Source organism: Malus sylvestris, chromosome 17, assembly GCF_916048215.2.
Source record: "Malus sylvestris chromosome 17, drMalSylv7.2, whole genome shotgun sequence".
Taxonomy (NCBI): domain Eukaryota; kingdom Viridiplantae; phylum Streptophyta; class Magnoliopsida; order Rosales; family Rosaceae; genus Malus; species Malus sylvestris.
Genome location: NC_062276.1, coordinates 6,973,454 through 6,990,029, shown reverse-complemented (window position 1 = coordinate 6,990,029; position 16,576 = coordinate 6,973,454). Strand labels below are relative to the sequence as shown.

Below are 16,576 nucleotides of genomic sequence, written 5' to 3'. Positions count from 1 at the left end.
GACATATGTCCCTGAAGAGACAGAAGTACATGAAAGCAAAGAAATCTCTATAAATTATGCATGTACTAATAAATTGTGGGATCGGAATGAAATAATCATTGATGATATGTTCGCATTTGCAGTAGCCACTGAAATCATATTAAGTGATGATATTGAGCCTCACTCTGTTGATGAGTGCAAACAGAGACAAGATTGGCCTAAGTGGAAAGATGCAATCCAGGTAGAATTAAACTCCTTGGAAAGGCGAAGTGTTTTTGGACCAGTAGTCCAAACCCCGTGGGTTACAAATGGGTATTCACAAGGAAACGCAATGAGAAAAACGAGATTGCTAGATACAAAGCACGACTCGTTGCACAAGGTTTTTCACAAAGACCTGGAATTGATTATGAAGAGACATACTCTCCTGTAATGGACGCAATTACGTTCCGTTACTTAATAAGTTTAGTGGTTTCAGAAAAGCTTGACATGCGACTTATGGATGTCATCACTGCGTATCTATATGGAGAATTAGATACTGACATATACATGAAAGTCCCAGAAGGACTTAAGTTGCCTGAAACAAGTAACAAACCACGAGGTATGCTCTCGATCAAATTAAGGCGATCATTGTATGGGCTGAAATAATCTGGACGAATGTGGTATAATCGTCTCAGTGAGTATTTGATTAAAGAAGGATATATCAACAATGTCATTTGCCCTTGTGTATTCATTAAGAAATCCAACTCTGGATTTGCTATAGTGGCAGTATATGTTGATGATATGAACCTAGTTGGAACTCCTGAAGAGCTCCATAAAACTCCTGAATATTGTCTCGGCCTGCAGATCGAGCATTGTGCTAGTGGAATTTTGGTCCACCAATCAGCTTACATTGAAAAAATTCTGAAGCGATTTGGCATGGATAAAGCTTATCCATTCAGCACACCAATGGTCGTTCGTTCTCTGGACATTAAGAAAGATCCATTCTGTCCAAAAGAAGATGATGAAATGGTCCTTGGTCCAGAAGTACCATATCTGAGTGCAGTAGGTGCTTTGTTGTATTTAGCACAATGTACTAGACCAGATATAGCTTTTTCAGTTAACTTGTTAGCCAGGTATAGCTCTGCTCCAACAATCCTTCATTGGAAGGGTGTCAAAGATGTATTGCGATACCTTCGTGGGACAACATATATGGATCTCTTTTACTTAAAGAACTCCAAAAATGACCAGGTCCTTGTTGGATATGCAGATGCTGGTTTCCTCTCTGATCTGCATAAAGCCCGCTCACAAACTGGATATGTGTTCAAGAATGGAGATACATCAATCTCATGGCGCTCAATAAAGCAAACCTTAGTTGCTACATCTTCAAATCATTCATAAATACTTGCTTTACATGAAGCAAGTCGTGAATGTTCTTGGTTAAGATCAATGATCCATCGTATTCGGAATTCATGTGGTCTACCTTCGAAGACAAACAATCCAACTGTCATTCATGAAGATAATGCAGCCTATGTTGCCCAAATGAAGGAAGGATTCATCAAGGGCGATAAGACTAAACACATATCTCCAAAGTTTTTCGGTGCACATGAGCTTCAGAAGGCTAAAGTTATTGAAGTCAGACAAATCCGTTCTAATGAAAATCTGGCAGACTTGTTCACCAAGTCCCTACCAAAATGCACGTTTCAGAAGTTAGTGCAAAGTATCGGATTACGTCGACTTACCAAACAACTAAGTTTGGAGAATGCGGAATCAAGGGAAGATACATCTCAGGGGGAGCATCCATGATACATGCTTGTTGTACTCTTTTTCCTTCGATTAGGATTTTTCCCACTGGGTTTTTCCTATCAAGGTTTTAACGAGGCAACATAAGTATACTGAACACTATATCAACAATCCAGGTAAAGTTGTACTCTTTTTCCTTCGCTATGGTTTTTTCCCACTGGGTTTTTCCAAGCAAGGTTTTAACGAGGCAACTGATGTTGATATGTGGGCATCCAAGGGGGAGTGTTGAAAATACTAGTGGGTATTGAATGCCCACGTAGAAACTGAAAACATTGGTAGCAGTTTTCAATGACCATGCAAATTGGAAAGTGACTTTGGATGCATGAGATCATGTTTGTCAAAGGTTACATGCTGTAAATTTCCATATGTAATTAATACGGTTGTTTGAGTTGCTCTATAAATAGAGCACTCGAATGCAATCAAAGGATATGAAAAACAGATCAATAATATCATCCATTCCCCCCCCCTCTTTAATTTACCATCTCCTTGTGTTTTAATTACAGTGTGATATTTTACCTCTGCTTCGGTCCACTCACTATAAAGGTTATCTCTCTAACTTTTACATTTATATAACACATTGCAAATTTTTTATATTCAAGGGCTTGAAAATCTTTAATAATAAAAGCTGAAGAAACCAAAACTGTCAAATAAAAAATGTACATATTCAAAGGTCAAATAAAAAAACGTACATATTCAAACCGAACAAAAAGAATGTATAAGGACCTAATCTTCCCTAATCTTCTTCTCTATTCAGAGAAGGAATCCCACCATTTAATGTGAGAAGCTTTCTCACGTTTCAAAAGTAGTGGAAGAGATTACTCCTCATCAAAAGGTAAGATTAAAGACAATTTAGGTTATATATATATTTAAATGATTGTAATAAACCCAAATATAAATATCACCACAGACAAAAACATAGCAATTAAAATATTTAAACAAAAACATATTTACTCCAATATGGGAAGAAAAAAAATAAGGGGAAGGAAAAAAAAGAAATATTAGATTAATATATATTAGATTAATATATATTAATTACTAGAAAAAATAATTATGAAAATTTTAAATATAAAGGAATGATAAAATATTATATTTAAGACTTGCACGTGGCGAGTTTTGAGTGGGTTATAGTGCCACTCAGCAAAGTTCAGTGGCAAGCCAAGCCCCACACAAGTGTTTAATTTCGTGTACATATTGTAATCTGTGGAGCCAAAAATAATTAAGAGGCGACACGTGAATTTTTGGGTAAAAATGACAAAATTACCTTCGAGGCACACCGAAATTCCTACGCGCGAGCAGTGGACAATCATCCCTCAATAAAGTCAAAAGTGCCCAAATAGGTATTTATTTATAACCTATTTCATCCATCCCTCATCATATCTTCTCCACAAGGTAACCCCAAAACACTCATTTTAAATTATGTTAATTAGCTAATTAATGAATTTATTACCTAATTAATCTATTAATGGCTAATTAAACTATCAATTACACCAAAAAAACACACAAGAGGCCGGTCACCTTCTCTCCCAAGGGGGCTGGCTATGCCTTATATATTCTACATCATTTTCTCTAAAAACCTAAGTCTTCACTCTTGCTAAACACTCAAAATTCTCCAAACACTTTTCCCTCAAAATTCCAACTTTGGCATTGGAGGTCCTAAGGTATTATTTGTTTTGTAGGTGCAATTTTGTCCAAGAACAAAGAGGAAGAAATTTGCATCCACATAATCTACTTCTAGGATTTATTTAAATGGGATTCATGACCTATTGTAATTAATTTGATACGCACAATAAAAAGGGATGGAAGACAACAACAACAACAACAACAACAAAGCCTTTTCCCACTAAGTGGGGTCGGCTATATGAATCCTAGAACGCCATTGCGCTCGGTTTTGTGTCATGTCCTCCGTTAGATCCAAGTACTCTAAGTCTTTTCTTAGAGTCTCTTCCAAAGTTTTCCTAGGTCTTCCTCTACCCCTTTGGCCCTGAACCTCTGTCCCGTAGTCACATCTTCGAACCGGAGCGTCAGTCGGCCTTCTTTGCACATGTCCAAATCATCGGAGCCGATTTTCTCTCATCTTTCCTACAATTTCGGCTACTCCTACTTTACCTCGGATATCCTCATTCCCAATCTTATCCTTTCTCGTGTGCCCACACATCCCACGAAGCATCCTCATCTCCGCTACACCCATTTTGTGTACGTGTTGATGCTTCACCGCCCAACATTCTGTGCCATACAACATCGCTGGCCTTATTGCCGTCCTATAAAATTTTCCCTTGAGCTTCAGTGGCCTACGACGGTCACACAACACGCCGGATGCACTCTTACACTTCATCCATCCAGCTCGTATTCTATGGTTGAGATCTCCATCTAATTCTCCGTTCTCTTGCAAGATAGATCCTAGGTAGCGAAAACGGTCGCTTTTTGTGATCTTCGCTAGATTGCTCCGGTCATTAGTGTGGATAAGTATATAAATGGATAGAGATAGGAAAGCAAACACAAGATGTACGTGGTTCACCCAGATTGGCTACGTCCACGGAATAGAAGAGTTCTCATTAATTGTGAAGGGTTTACACAAGTACATAGGTTCAAGCTCTCCTTTAGTGAGTACAAGTGAATGATTTAGTACAAATGACATTAGGAAATATTGTGGGAGAATGATCTCGTAATCACGAAACTTCTAAGTATCGGAGTGTGGTGTCGTCTTGACTTGCCTTATCTGTCTCATAGGTAGATGTGGCATCTTCTCTGGAAGTACTCTTCCTCCATCCAGGGGTGGTATCTTTAACTGGTGGAGATGCACAAGGTAATGTATCAATTTCACTTGAAGCTTACTTGTAGTCTCAGGCTTGGTCAAGCGCGATACAAACCATGTAGTAGGAGTCCCCCAAGTCGCCGAGCTAGGGGGTCTGCTGAAAGAGGTGACAGACAAGGTAAGCAATCAGAGCTCCGACTGATTGTTCACCTTCTCCCCATCTTGCAGCAGCATGAAGGATAAAGAGAAGAAAAATGAGAAGAGATGATATGAGATACTTTTGCTTTTGAAGAAGTAACTTTCCACAGGCTTATTCTTGAACTGAGCTGGAGGGTTTTCTGGTTTCCTCCAGAGTATAAGGCCGACTGAAGAATTTGAGGGTCAAAACAAGTCCATCAAATCTAGAGTACGTTCCACCCTGCTGATATGGGATACTTTTGCTTTTGACAGAGTAATGGGTGTATCGGCACGTGTGCTGTTACGCTTGTCTCCACATGCTTCCTTGTATCCTTCGCACTTGCCCTATCTGTTCCTCAAGCAGATGCGGAATCTTCCCTGGAAACATAAGATGTTGAAGATGAGTACTCGAGAGCAATGCCAGGTAAGTAATCAGGTAAGGGGTTCCAGGCAGTCAGTTCCTGGCTGGAAGCTTGATTCCAAGTGCTGACTGATTGCTCTCTTTCTCCTTGTCTTGCAGGTAAAAACAAGGCCAAAGGAAAAGACAGGGAAAAAGCATGATATGGGATACTCTTGCTTTTAACCCTGATGATATGAGATATTCTTGCTCTAGTATAGCTTGTTTGCAAAGGTATTATCGGGGGGAAAGAAAGCTGAATATTTCGAAAGGCTTCGTTGGGAGTGCCCTCTCAGATATGATGAAGGGTTGAGCATTTTTGCAGGTCTTCCTGTCCGTTGGGGATGGAGGTCGACATATATAGGAGTCTCCCTAACAACAAGTAGTAATGCTATTCCTTTACCCTGCTTGGTCATAGCACGGTAGTGGGAGCTGCCAGTTTCACATGTTTTAACTCTGTCAGAGCACTTTGAAAAAGTGGTCTGTGGTATCTGGCTCTCGAGATTCGGAGAACGATGCCTCTTCGATTTTTGAGAAAGCAATCATGCTGAGCAAGCAATCCTGTTGGGAGTGTTGTCTCGAATGTGAGTAAAGGTTGGGCATGTTTGCTAGTCTACCTTGCCACGAAGCACAAAGGTTGACACACAGAGACTTTCCAATTATCCAGCAATGGTACTGTTCCTTTACCCTCTCTTCGCTTTTGAGAAAGTAGTCATGTTGGGAGTCTGGCTCTCGAGATTCGGAGGACGGTGCCTCTTCGATTTTGGAGCAAGCAATCTTGTTGGGAGTGTTTTCTCGAAAGTGAGTAAAGGTTGGGCATGTTTGCTAGTCTACCTTGCCACGAAGCACAGAGGTTGACACACAGGGACTTTCCAATTATCCAGCAGTGGTACTGTTCCTTTACCCTTGTGGGTAATAATATGGTAGCTAGACCTTCAAAATTTATGTGTCTAAACTTTGTTAATGATGTTTCTTTGCTATTCTTTTACCTTTCTTGGTCAGAGCGATGTAGTGGGAGCTGCAAGTTTCACGTGCTCAACTTTGGCAGAGAACTTTGGCAAAGTTATCTGTGGTACCCATGAGCTATTGTTGCGTGTGGGAAGTGGGTGATTGAACAGTAAGATTCATGTGCTTTCTACTTCACCAGAAGTCTTCGACAGAATGCCCATAATTTCTGCAAAGCTGAGTGTGCGTGTGACAGGTGCTGACAAGGCTAGAAAAGTAGGTGCCTCTTCGATTTCTGAGATCGGCCCTCGTGGTCTCTGAGCAGCCCAGCTTTTGAGAAAGCGAGCGCCTCTTCGATTGATTCGGAGAACGATGCCTCATCGATTTTTGAGAAAGCAATCATGCTGGGGGTCTGGCTCTCAAAGATTCGGGGATCAGTGTCTCTTCGATTTTTGAGAAATTAATCACGTTGGGAGTCTGGCTCTCGAGATTCGAAGGGCGGTGCCTCTTCGATTTTGGAGCAAGCAATCTTGTTGGGAGTGTTTTCTCGAATGTGAGTAAAGGTTGGGCATGTTTGCTAGTCTACCTTGCCACGAAGCACAGAGGTTGACACACAGGGACTTTCCAATTAACTAGCAATGGTACTGTTCCTTTACCCTCTCTTCGATTTTTAAGAAAGTAGTCATGTTGGGAGTCTGGCTCTCGAGATTCGGAGGACGGTGCCTCTTCGATTTTGGAGCAAGCAATCTTATTGGGAGTGTTTTCTCGAATGTGAGTAAAGGTTGGGCATGTTTGCTAGTCTACCTTGCCACGAAGCACAGAGGTTGACACACAGGGACTTTCCAATTATCCAGCAGTGGTACTGTTCCTTTACCCTTGTGGGTAATAAAATGGTAGCTAGACCTTCAAAATTTATAGGTCTAAACTTTGTTAGTGCTGTTTCTTTGCTATTCTTTTACCCTTCTTGGTCAGAGCGATGTAGTGGGAGCTGCAAGCTTCACGTGCTCAACTTTGGCAGAGAACTTTGGCAAAGTTATCTGTGGTACCCATGAGCTATTGTTGCGTGTGGGAAGTGGGTGATTGAACAGTAAGATTCATGTGTTTTCTACTTCCCCAGAAGTCTTCGACAGAATGCCCATAATTTCTGCAAAGCTGAGTGTGCGTGTGACGGGTGCTGACAAGGCTGGAAAAGTAGGTGCCTCTTCGATTTCTGAGATCGGCCCTCGTGGTCTCTGGGGAGCCCAGCTTTTGAGAAAGCGAGCGCCTCTTCGATTTCTGAGATCGGCCTTCGTGGTCTTTGAGCAGCCCAACTTTTGAGAAAGCAAACGCCTTTTCGATTTCTGAGATCAACCCTCGTGATCTCTAAGCAGCCCAGCTTTTGAGAAAGCAAACGCCTCTTCGATTTCTGAGTAGGCGCCTCTTCGATTTCTGAAGCTCCGTCGAGTGCAGATATTTATAGAGGCTGACATTAAGTTCCAAAGCACACTTGAATCTCCACCAGTAGAAGCTTCATTCTTGCACTTCTAAGATCTTGATTTGTCCGACCTCTTCTCTCTTCAACACCTTTGAAAATGTCTGGCCCCTCCGACCGTCGTTTTGACTTGAACCTTGTTGAAGAGGCAGCCCCGCCTTCTCCAGACAACATATGGCGCCCATCCTTCGTCTCCCCTACTGGTCCTCTTACCGTTGGGGATTCCGTGATGAAGAATGATATGACCGCTGCGGTGGTGGCCAGGAACCTTCTCACTCCCAAAGATAACAGACTACTTTCCAAACGGTCTGATGAGTTAGCTGTTAAGGATTCGCTGGCTCTCAGTGTTTAGTGTGCAGGTTCTGTGTCTAATATGGCCCAACGCCTATTTGCTCGAACCCGCCAAGTTGAATCCTTGGCGGCTGAAGTGATGAGTCTCAAACAGGAGATTAGAGGGCTCAAGCATGAGAATAAACAGTTGCACCGGCTCGCACATGACTATGCTACAAACATGAAGAGGAAGCTTGACCAGATGAAGGAAACGGATGGTCAGGTTTTACTTGATCATCAGAGATTTGTGGGTTTGTTCCAAAGGCATTTATTGCCTTCGTCTTCTGGGGCTGTACCGCGTAATGAAGCTCCGAATGATCAACCTCTGATGCCTCCTCCTTCTAGGGTTCTGTCCAGTACTGAGGCTCCAAATGATCCCCCTCCGGTGCCTTCTCTTTCTGGGGCTCTACCGACTGCTGAGACTTCTCCTAAGCAACCTTTGTGAAGGCTCCGTCTTGTGTGTTTATTTTGATTCATGTATATGTACATATTTGTAGCTGATCGGGGATATCAATAAATAAGCTTTCCTTCATTTCAACGTATTGTGTTAAATACACCAAAGCCTTCTTCGCTAAGTTCTTTGAATTTTCTTTTGTTGAAGCTTGTATGTTGAAGTTTTCTGAGTGGAGCATGTAGGTTGGGGTAGTGTTCCCTTAATTTCCCGAGTGAGGAAAACTTCTCGATTGGAGACTTGGAAAATCCAAGTCACTGAGTGGGATCGGCTATATGAATCTTAGAACGCCATTGTGCTCGATCCTGTGTCATGTCCTTCGTTAGATCCAAGTACTCTAAGTCTTTTCTTAGAGTCTCTTCCAAAGTTTTCCTAGGTCTTCCTCTACCCCTTCGGCCCTGAACCTCTGTCCCATAGTCGCATCTTCTAATCGGAGCGTCAGTAGGCCTTCTTTGCACATGTCCAAACCACCGTAACCGATTTTCTCTCATCTTTCCTTCAATTTCGGCTACTCCTACTTTACCCCGGATATCCTCATTCCTAATCTTATCCTTTCTCGTGTGCCCACACATCCAACGAAGCATCCTCATCTCCGCTACACCCATTTTGTGTACGTGTTGATGTTTCACCGCCCAACATTCTGTGCCATACAGCATCGCCGGCCTTATTGCCGTCCTATAAAATTTTCCCTTGAGCTTCAATGGCATACGGCGGTCACACAACACGCCGGATGCACTCTTCCACTTCATCCATCCAGCTTGTATTCTATGGTTGAGATCTCCATCTAATTCTCCGTTCTTTTGCAAGATAGATCCTAGGTAACGAAAACGGTCGCTTTTTGGTATTTCTTGATCTCCGATCCTCACCCCTAACTCGTTTTGGCCTCCATTTGCACTGAACTTGCACTCCATATATTCTGTCTACACGACTTGCAAACTGTTATATTTTCCACAAGAAAATTGACATCTTTTGGCTTGGACCATGGAAAAGTTTTTCCACGTAATATTTTCTCTCATGACTTTAGACTCTTTCATAAATTAACTTACTCCAAGTCAAAGTCTTTGTCTCTTATATATATAAGTTAAATGCAATTTGACAATTTGTGTTCAAATTTCTTCCTCAAAGACTAAGAGCTTAAATTTTTTGTTTTTGGTTGAAAAAAGTTTCTCTTTAAATCTCGACATAGACATATATTGGCATTGTCTTGCAAATTGCTTTGAATAAAAGGAAAGAAACAAAGGCTTGCAATTTGTTTTTGTACGAGTCAAAGTCATTTTTGAAGATAAATACAAACTTTTGCATTTTCCTGTTGTATTGAATGAATTGAAATCTAAATAAACGTTTTCATTTTAACTAGATATAGATAATATACGCACAGATAAAATCGCAATATTTTATTCAAAATTGAACATTGGAAAGACAGTCGCGATTTAGTTACGGATAGATAGATTAATTTTCAAGGGCTACTAAAAGTTTGAGTTGCCTTAAAATTTTGCGTGTGCTTTGGGTTTAATTCAAGAATTGATTGCAAAAGGAAATTTTGTGAATCATGAAGTGTGCACGTCAAAAAACCATGTATCTGGACTAATATAGTTATGTGTTGACTTTAGACTTAGTAGCATTCATGCTTGTGATTATTCCTGATTTGGCGCTTTTCACATTTTCTGCTGTGAATTGAAAGCATGAATTTGTTAACCCATCTCTCTCTTTCTCTCTCTCTCTCTCATGAAAGCATGAATTTGTTAACCCATCTCTCTCTCTCTCGGAATGTTTATAAACATTTATAGTGAGTGGACCGAAGCAGAGGTAAAATATCATAATCCTTCATAATCCTTTACAGTGAGTGGATCAAAATCAAAATGCAAAATTGAATTCTAATTACGGGATATACCTCATTTACAACACTTGAGGGAATAAAAAGAAAGGTTTGACTCGCACAAAAACAGGAATTGGACTCCTAGATTGCCAGATTGGAGGTGGGTATTCCGGGAGTACAGAGGAATCATAATCCTTTTTCTTTACCCATTATGCCCTTAGAAGTTTACTAGAATTTCAATTTTGCTGGTCACCACCGTCCACTGCTTAGCGAAGGACTTCTTTTGGTGGGTTATTTTTCTTGAATTTCTTGTTTCTTTAATAAACACTAGTATATGTCCACACACAAAGTGTGTGAAATATTTTACTTCGGTTGTTAAAATTGAAGGAGAGAGGAAGAGAGAGACAGAACATGGGAGTGAGGAGAGAGGGAGAGAGGTTGTTTTTTATTATTATTTTTTTTTTACAATTACAGATGATAAAATTATATGTATATGAGGTTTTAAAAAATAGTAAAATTTTTATTTTGTGAAATTACGTTATTATCCTTAACTTTTTTGTTGTGATAGAAGACAAAAATATCATTTCACTCTCTTTTGATTGACAAAGAAGGTTTCATTAATGTAGTTTTAGATATAAACTTAAACAAACAAATAATTAATGTTTTTGGGGTAATTACTAATTAAGGTTTTATTATGTTTCAAAAAATATAAGTAATGATACAATTAGTTTGAATAAAAAATTATCCAATTGATTAGCATATAAATATGTTCGGCTTTTTAGCCTTAATAGTCTCTGAGATTTGCCTAACTCCTCATTTTAGTCTCTGAGATTTGAAATCAATAGAAGTGATCCCTGAGATTGTCCATCATCAATCATTTTAGTTATTCAGTGAAAAACTATGTTAAATAAGGATCCAAATGACAAAATTACCCTAAATATAGTAAACAATAAGCCAAAATGATTTGAAAAAAAATTGAGGGTATTTTTGTTATTTTATCCTTATTTTATGGGGACTTTTAACAAAATGACCAAAATAATTGATTGTGAACAAACTCAGGGACCAATTCTATCAATTTCAAATCTTAGGGACCAAAATGAGGAGTTATGCAAATCTTAGGGACCATTTTGGGCCAATACGTTGTATAGAACAAGGGTATTTTGGTAATCACATCCATTTCCATTCCAATTCAACAACTTATCTTCACTCAAAAAGTGCTTTTGGAAATTGCCAAAGGAAGTTGTTTGCTAATGGAAATTGCCACTAGGAAGTTGTTCACTAATAGAAGTTGTTCGCTAATGGAAATTGCCTTCCTGCAATAAACACATATTTAGTGCTTCTTAAAAAAAATTACTTAAAGTGCTTTTGGAAACCAAAATTTCACTAAAAGCACTTTCAATCATTTTAAAAGCACTTCTAATTGAACGCTATATCATCTAGTTTAGTAGTTTATAATCCAAAAAAAATGAGAATTGTTATTGGCACTCCAAAAATCTCATTCTACACTCCAAATTTTCTATATTTGGAAAGAAAAATACACTTGTGAGGAGTGTATAATGAGATTTTTGGAGTGCCAATAATACTTTCCAAAAAAATTCAATAAATAAATCTAATAAAAGGATTAGCTAGACAACAAAATTTACATAATAAAAAGCTTACACCATCAACTTAATTTTCCTCAAATAAGCCTCACACTTACCATCACACACTAGTTTAAATACTAATTAAAAAGTTTTTCTAAAATTTTTTTTTTTTTAACAAACGATATTATCTACATTAAAGAAAAAGGGGTGGGTTTAGCCTCACAATATGCTAGCAATAATATAATTCAAATTTTCCTTTGGCGAGAATCAAACTTAAGGCATCTTACTTACAAGTGAAGAGAAATATTACTAGACCGTAGTACTAAATGGCTGAAGAATACAAGTTTTAAAACAAATTATACGGTGTTGAGTTTCTACTCTAAGAATACATGTGGTCAAATGTCTTAGTTAATATGGTGTTGGATTTTTACACATACATCACGGATTCGAAACTCCTCCCTCCCCAAATTATTGCTATAATTTTGATTCATCTCTCATCCCCTCAATAATAGTAAGAAAAAATTAAAAAAAACCAAGAATCATAGAAAGAAAAAAATATTTTTGTCCAAAATAAATCCCAAATTAGTTTTTTATTTTAACAAACGATATTATCTACACTAAGGGGAAAGGGGTAGATTAAGCCTCACAATGAGCTATCAATAATGTGGTTTTGAATCGAATTTAAGATCTCTAACTTACAAGTGAAGATATCACTAAGGGGAAAAATACCACTAGACCATAATACTAAGTGGCCCAAATTAATATTTATTTAGAGAATTGTTATTAACACTCTAAAAATCTCATTCTACACTCCTCACAAGTATATTTTTATTTCCAATTATAGAAAGTTTAAAATGTCAAATGAGATTTATCGAATGCTAATAACAATTCTTATTATTGTAAGATCACAACAAAATTGGAAGTCCATATTACCGTGGATTCCAAATTGGGTTAAGGCCCAATTACAACCTTCCAAGCCCGATCCAGATTCACAACCCGCACCCACTACCGCCAAATCGACTCATTTGCGAGCAGCTCTTTGCAGTCTCGACGGAACACTCCCGCAATCAACACACACGGGTAACTAATTGACCGTATAAAGTTTCTACCTTGATCTGTATTCTCCTTCGAAATCGCCGTCCATGGTGGACGATGACATCTTCGGCGAAGATTTTTTGAATTTGGAAGCGAACCACCAAAAGGAAGGCTTCGACGAAGGCTACAGAGACGGCTTGGTCGCCGGAAAGGAGGAGGCGAAGCCGACGGGGATCAAAACTGGGTTCGAGGTGGGCGAGGAGCTTGGGTTCTACAAGGGATGCGTGGATGTATGGAACTCCGCGATCCGGGTCGATCCGACACGGTTCTCGCACCGGGTCCAGAAAACCGTCAGGCAGATGGGGGAGCTGATTGAGAAGTACCCGATCATGGAACCCGAGGACGAGAGCGTCGGGGATGTGATGGAGGCTCTGAGGTTGAAGTTCCGGGCGGTTTGTGCTTCGTTGGGTGTGAAATTGGAGTATAAGGGGTACCCAAAAGCTGCTTCTGAGGCTACGGAGACGTCGTTTTGAGATGGATTGTTGTCGTTTTGATGGAATTAGGGTTAAAGTTGGGAGCTTTGGTTATGGGGGAAGTGTTAGCGTTCTTGATATGTATTGCTGAATTTGCTTTTGGTTCTGCTGTGACTAGTTTAGTCTAAATTAGAATACAGTTTTACGGGTTTTTGCTTTTCGATTTGTGGATGCATTTTGTTTATGACAATGCTATGAATTCTGCTGTTTTTCCGACTTGTTGTGCAAGAAATGTTTGAAATTTTTATTCAGCAGAGCATGGTTTATTGCGATTTTCGGTTTTTGTTGGGATGGTTTTATCATCAGCCACAAGTAGATAGCTGAACTAGTGGCTGAGGTTAGAGGAGATTGTGATCAGATAAGAACAATGTCCACATTGTATTTTGGTGGTGTCTTTTCGTTATCGTAATCTGTAGGTTTTTTTTGCAGTTGGTGATGAACAGGAGTGAGAGAAAATGTTGAAGGCGATGCTTGGTTGCTGCAAGGTTTACATATCCGAAAACAGAAATAGAGCGGCGCTGAACTCGATTGAACGAGCTGCTAAGCTGTTCTGGGAAGCACGTATTATGAATAAGTTTGAAGATGAGACTTACAACAGAGTTGGTTACACACTTGTCTCTTAGTTGGCTCCAAATCTGCTGCGGATCCTTGTCCTTGGAGGATGGCAGTGCTTGCCATGGTTAAAGCTGCTTTTGAAATAATTGATCTCGAGTAGCATTGTGGAAGTCGTCCCCGGCTCGGAGTTGTGGATCGTATATGCTTTCATCCCCTGCTTGGTGCTTCTTTGGACCAGACCAAGTTGCTGGGGTTGCAAACTCTTTGGCTTGCTGGGGTTGCAAACTCTTTGGCTGAAGATGTTGGCTCTAGTCTTCAAGGTTTGCTTTATTTCTCTTCTTTTCGTAATTTTGATGCTCCTAAACAAATTATATGATTCTTATAAACAGTAATTCGAACGATATACGATCAGTTTACCTACTTTATGAATTGCTAATAATCTTAAATGTGGCCTGCAGTCCCTACTTTTCTCTATGGAGCTGCCCATGAAGAGGGAAGAACACTTGATTCTGTCAGAAGAGAGTTAGGTTATTTCAAGCCGAATTCTGGTGGAGAACAGTGGGTTGGGGGACCGAAATCAAATTACTTGGCGCTGAAGCCAGACAACGGTCCTCCTCAAGTAACTCAAGGAAAAGGTGTCATTGTGATTGGAGCAACCCGGTGGGTTGATAAGTATAATGTTCCCGTCATCTCTACTGATATCGCTTCTGTTCGTACAATTGCAAAACGCGTATGCGGCAGAGGGAGTGATCTTGCTTCGGTTCAAGCCATGGCACTTGCGCATGGTGAATCCGTCATTGAAGTAGCTTGCAATTTGTTGGAACCAGAGAAGGTTGGAGGAGATAGGGTTCAACTTGAAGTTGAGAGGCTTGCAAAGGAAGAGGGTATGAGAGCTGGGAAAGGCTACTTCACTGATTTTTCTCAGGAAAGATTAATTGAAAATTACTTGAAATCAGATTCGAGTACAAACAAAATGTGTTTCTAAATGATGATGCATATTACTTCTAATAAAAGCGCTTTTAGCTTAAGCTTTTTTTATTCATACTTACAAAAACACTCCTAAACGAACCCATATCTTTGTCAGATTGCCTTCCAGCTCGTGACGAGGCTTCATAACTCATTGATTGAAGTTTCTCCATCCATCGGTGTCAACTCAATATTTAAATATGCCACTTAAAACTATGTTCTAGTGGTCTTTTTCTTCATTGGTAAGTAATAAGTCTGAAGTTTGATTCTCGCTAAAAACGAATTTGAACCACATTATCGTTAGCTCATAAAAATTAAAAATTAAAACTCAATATCCAAACATTGGTTTCCTTTTTTTTTTAATTTTTTTTGTTCAGTTAACTTGAAACTTTGTCATTGTTCTTAGTGTGTATTTAAATCCTATCTTTGTTGTTATTATTGAAATCTATTTAAAATGCTATTTGTTTTTCAAGTCGTGGAAACAACCTTGTTGCAAAGTAAGAGTAAGACTGCGTACGATAGACATTCCTTCTCCAACCCTCACAAAGCAATGAGCCTTGTTGACCTGGAGTCACCTTTAATCTTATATATTTATAGAACAATTATAGAAGTTGTATTTGGTGCTTAATTGTAGTATAACTCCTTAGGTCATCTCCAATGGAGAGGGTTAAAGGTCCAAAAGCCAAAAAATAACTTGATTTGCCTAAAAACTCATCTTCAACCGATGACTTGTCTATAATTGAATGGAGCCTACTAGACCATTATTTGGCCAAATGGGCATTAGGCTGGTTAAATGTAGCCCCCCCCCTTCTTAGCTTTTTTTGGATACTTAGCTCCTCAATTGCAATAATTGATTCAAATTCAACAGTTAGATTTGAAAACATTAAACGATAATTTAACTAAATTAACCAATAAATTTAAAGTAAAACTTAAAACTAATCAATTATTGAGAGGGCTATGTTTAGCCCCTTCGGTTGAAAATTGTATATGAGTATGACCTGACACTACGATCTAGTGTTATTTCTCTTCACTTGTAAGTAAGAGGTCTTAGCTTCGATTCTCACCAAAGGTAATTTTGAACCACTTTATTGCTAGTCCATTATGAGGTTTAGCTTACTCCCCTCCCCCTTAGTGTAGATAATTATTATCATTTGTTCAAAAAGTTTTTTTCAGGGCTATAATTCTGAACAGTCTATGTTTAGCCCTTTTGATTGGAGATGATCTTAAAAAAAAGCATTTTGTTTCCGCCGAGCTAAAGCAATTTGTCAACGTCCGTCATTGTTTAATAGCCATTTTGTTTCAATTTCCATAATACAAATTCCAAATTAAAGATTTAGTTACGATTAAGAAACAACTTTCCATCTTTATCTATGGATCCTTACTCATACTCATTCAATTAGAATTATTGGTCTAATTAAACAAAAATTATGTTTCAGAATCTTATAATCCAATTTTTCAAGTTTTAATTGATTCTTGGATACAAATCACAAGAATGTATATTCTTCGCCAAATTTTTCATTAAGAGGTAAATGATTAAATCTTTTTAAGAAATACAGTTTTTGATCGGAATGAAATATTAATCAAATCGAAAGACTCATTAAATATACAAAGGATTATACAACAAATCACACTTTTATTACTTAACTATGTGCTCCATCTTTTGTATCTAAATTCAATTTTTTTTTTACTTTATAATTAGGGTAAAAAACTGTTTACTACTCTAATGTTTCGTGGTTTTCAACATTTAGTACATCAAGTTTTTTTCGTCTCAGATTCATACCTAAAATGTAAATTTTGGGACAGTCTC

The 16,576-nt window shown here is 38.8% G+C and overlaps 2 protein-coding genes and 1 pseudogene across 2 annotated transcripts in view; 2 read left to right on the top strand and 1 right to left on the bottom strand.

The window, feature by feature from the left end:
- Positions 1 to 4,261: 4,261 nt before the first annotated feature.
- Positions 4,262 to 16,576, bottom strand: part of LOC126610106 (uncharacterized) — an 86,531-nt gene continuing 74,216 nt past the window's right edge. The window contains exon 2 of the mRNA XM_050278082.1: positions 4,262 to 6,378. The gene's annotated coding sequence lies outside the window, so the exon portion shown is untranslated. The remainder of the gene's footprint in view (positions 6,379 to 16,576) is intronic.
- Positions 12,703 to 13,464, top strand: LOC126610123 (uncharacterized). Its single transcript, XM_050278106.1, has one exon. It carries the CDS (start codon positions 12,823 to 12,825, stop codon positions 13,246 to 13,248), a length of 426 nt encoding a protein of 141 aa, XP_050134063.1. The 5' UTR covers positions 12,703 to 12,822; the 3' UTR covers positions 13,249 to 13,464.
- On the top strand, positions 13,704 to 14,831 carry LOC126610111 (uncharacterized; annotated as a pseudogene).

What these genes read in the sequence shown, in the direction of transcription:
- LOC126610123 (XM_050278106.1), top strand. Translation starts at nt 12,823, where the DNA reads ATGGTGGACGATGACATCTTCGGCGAAGATTTTTTGAATTTGGAAGCG.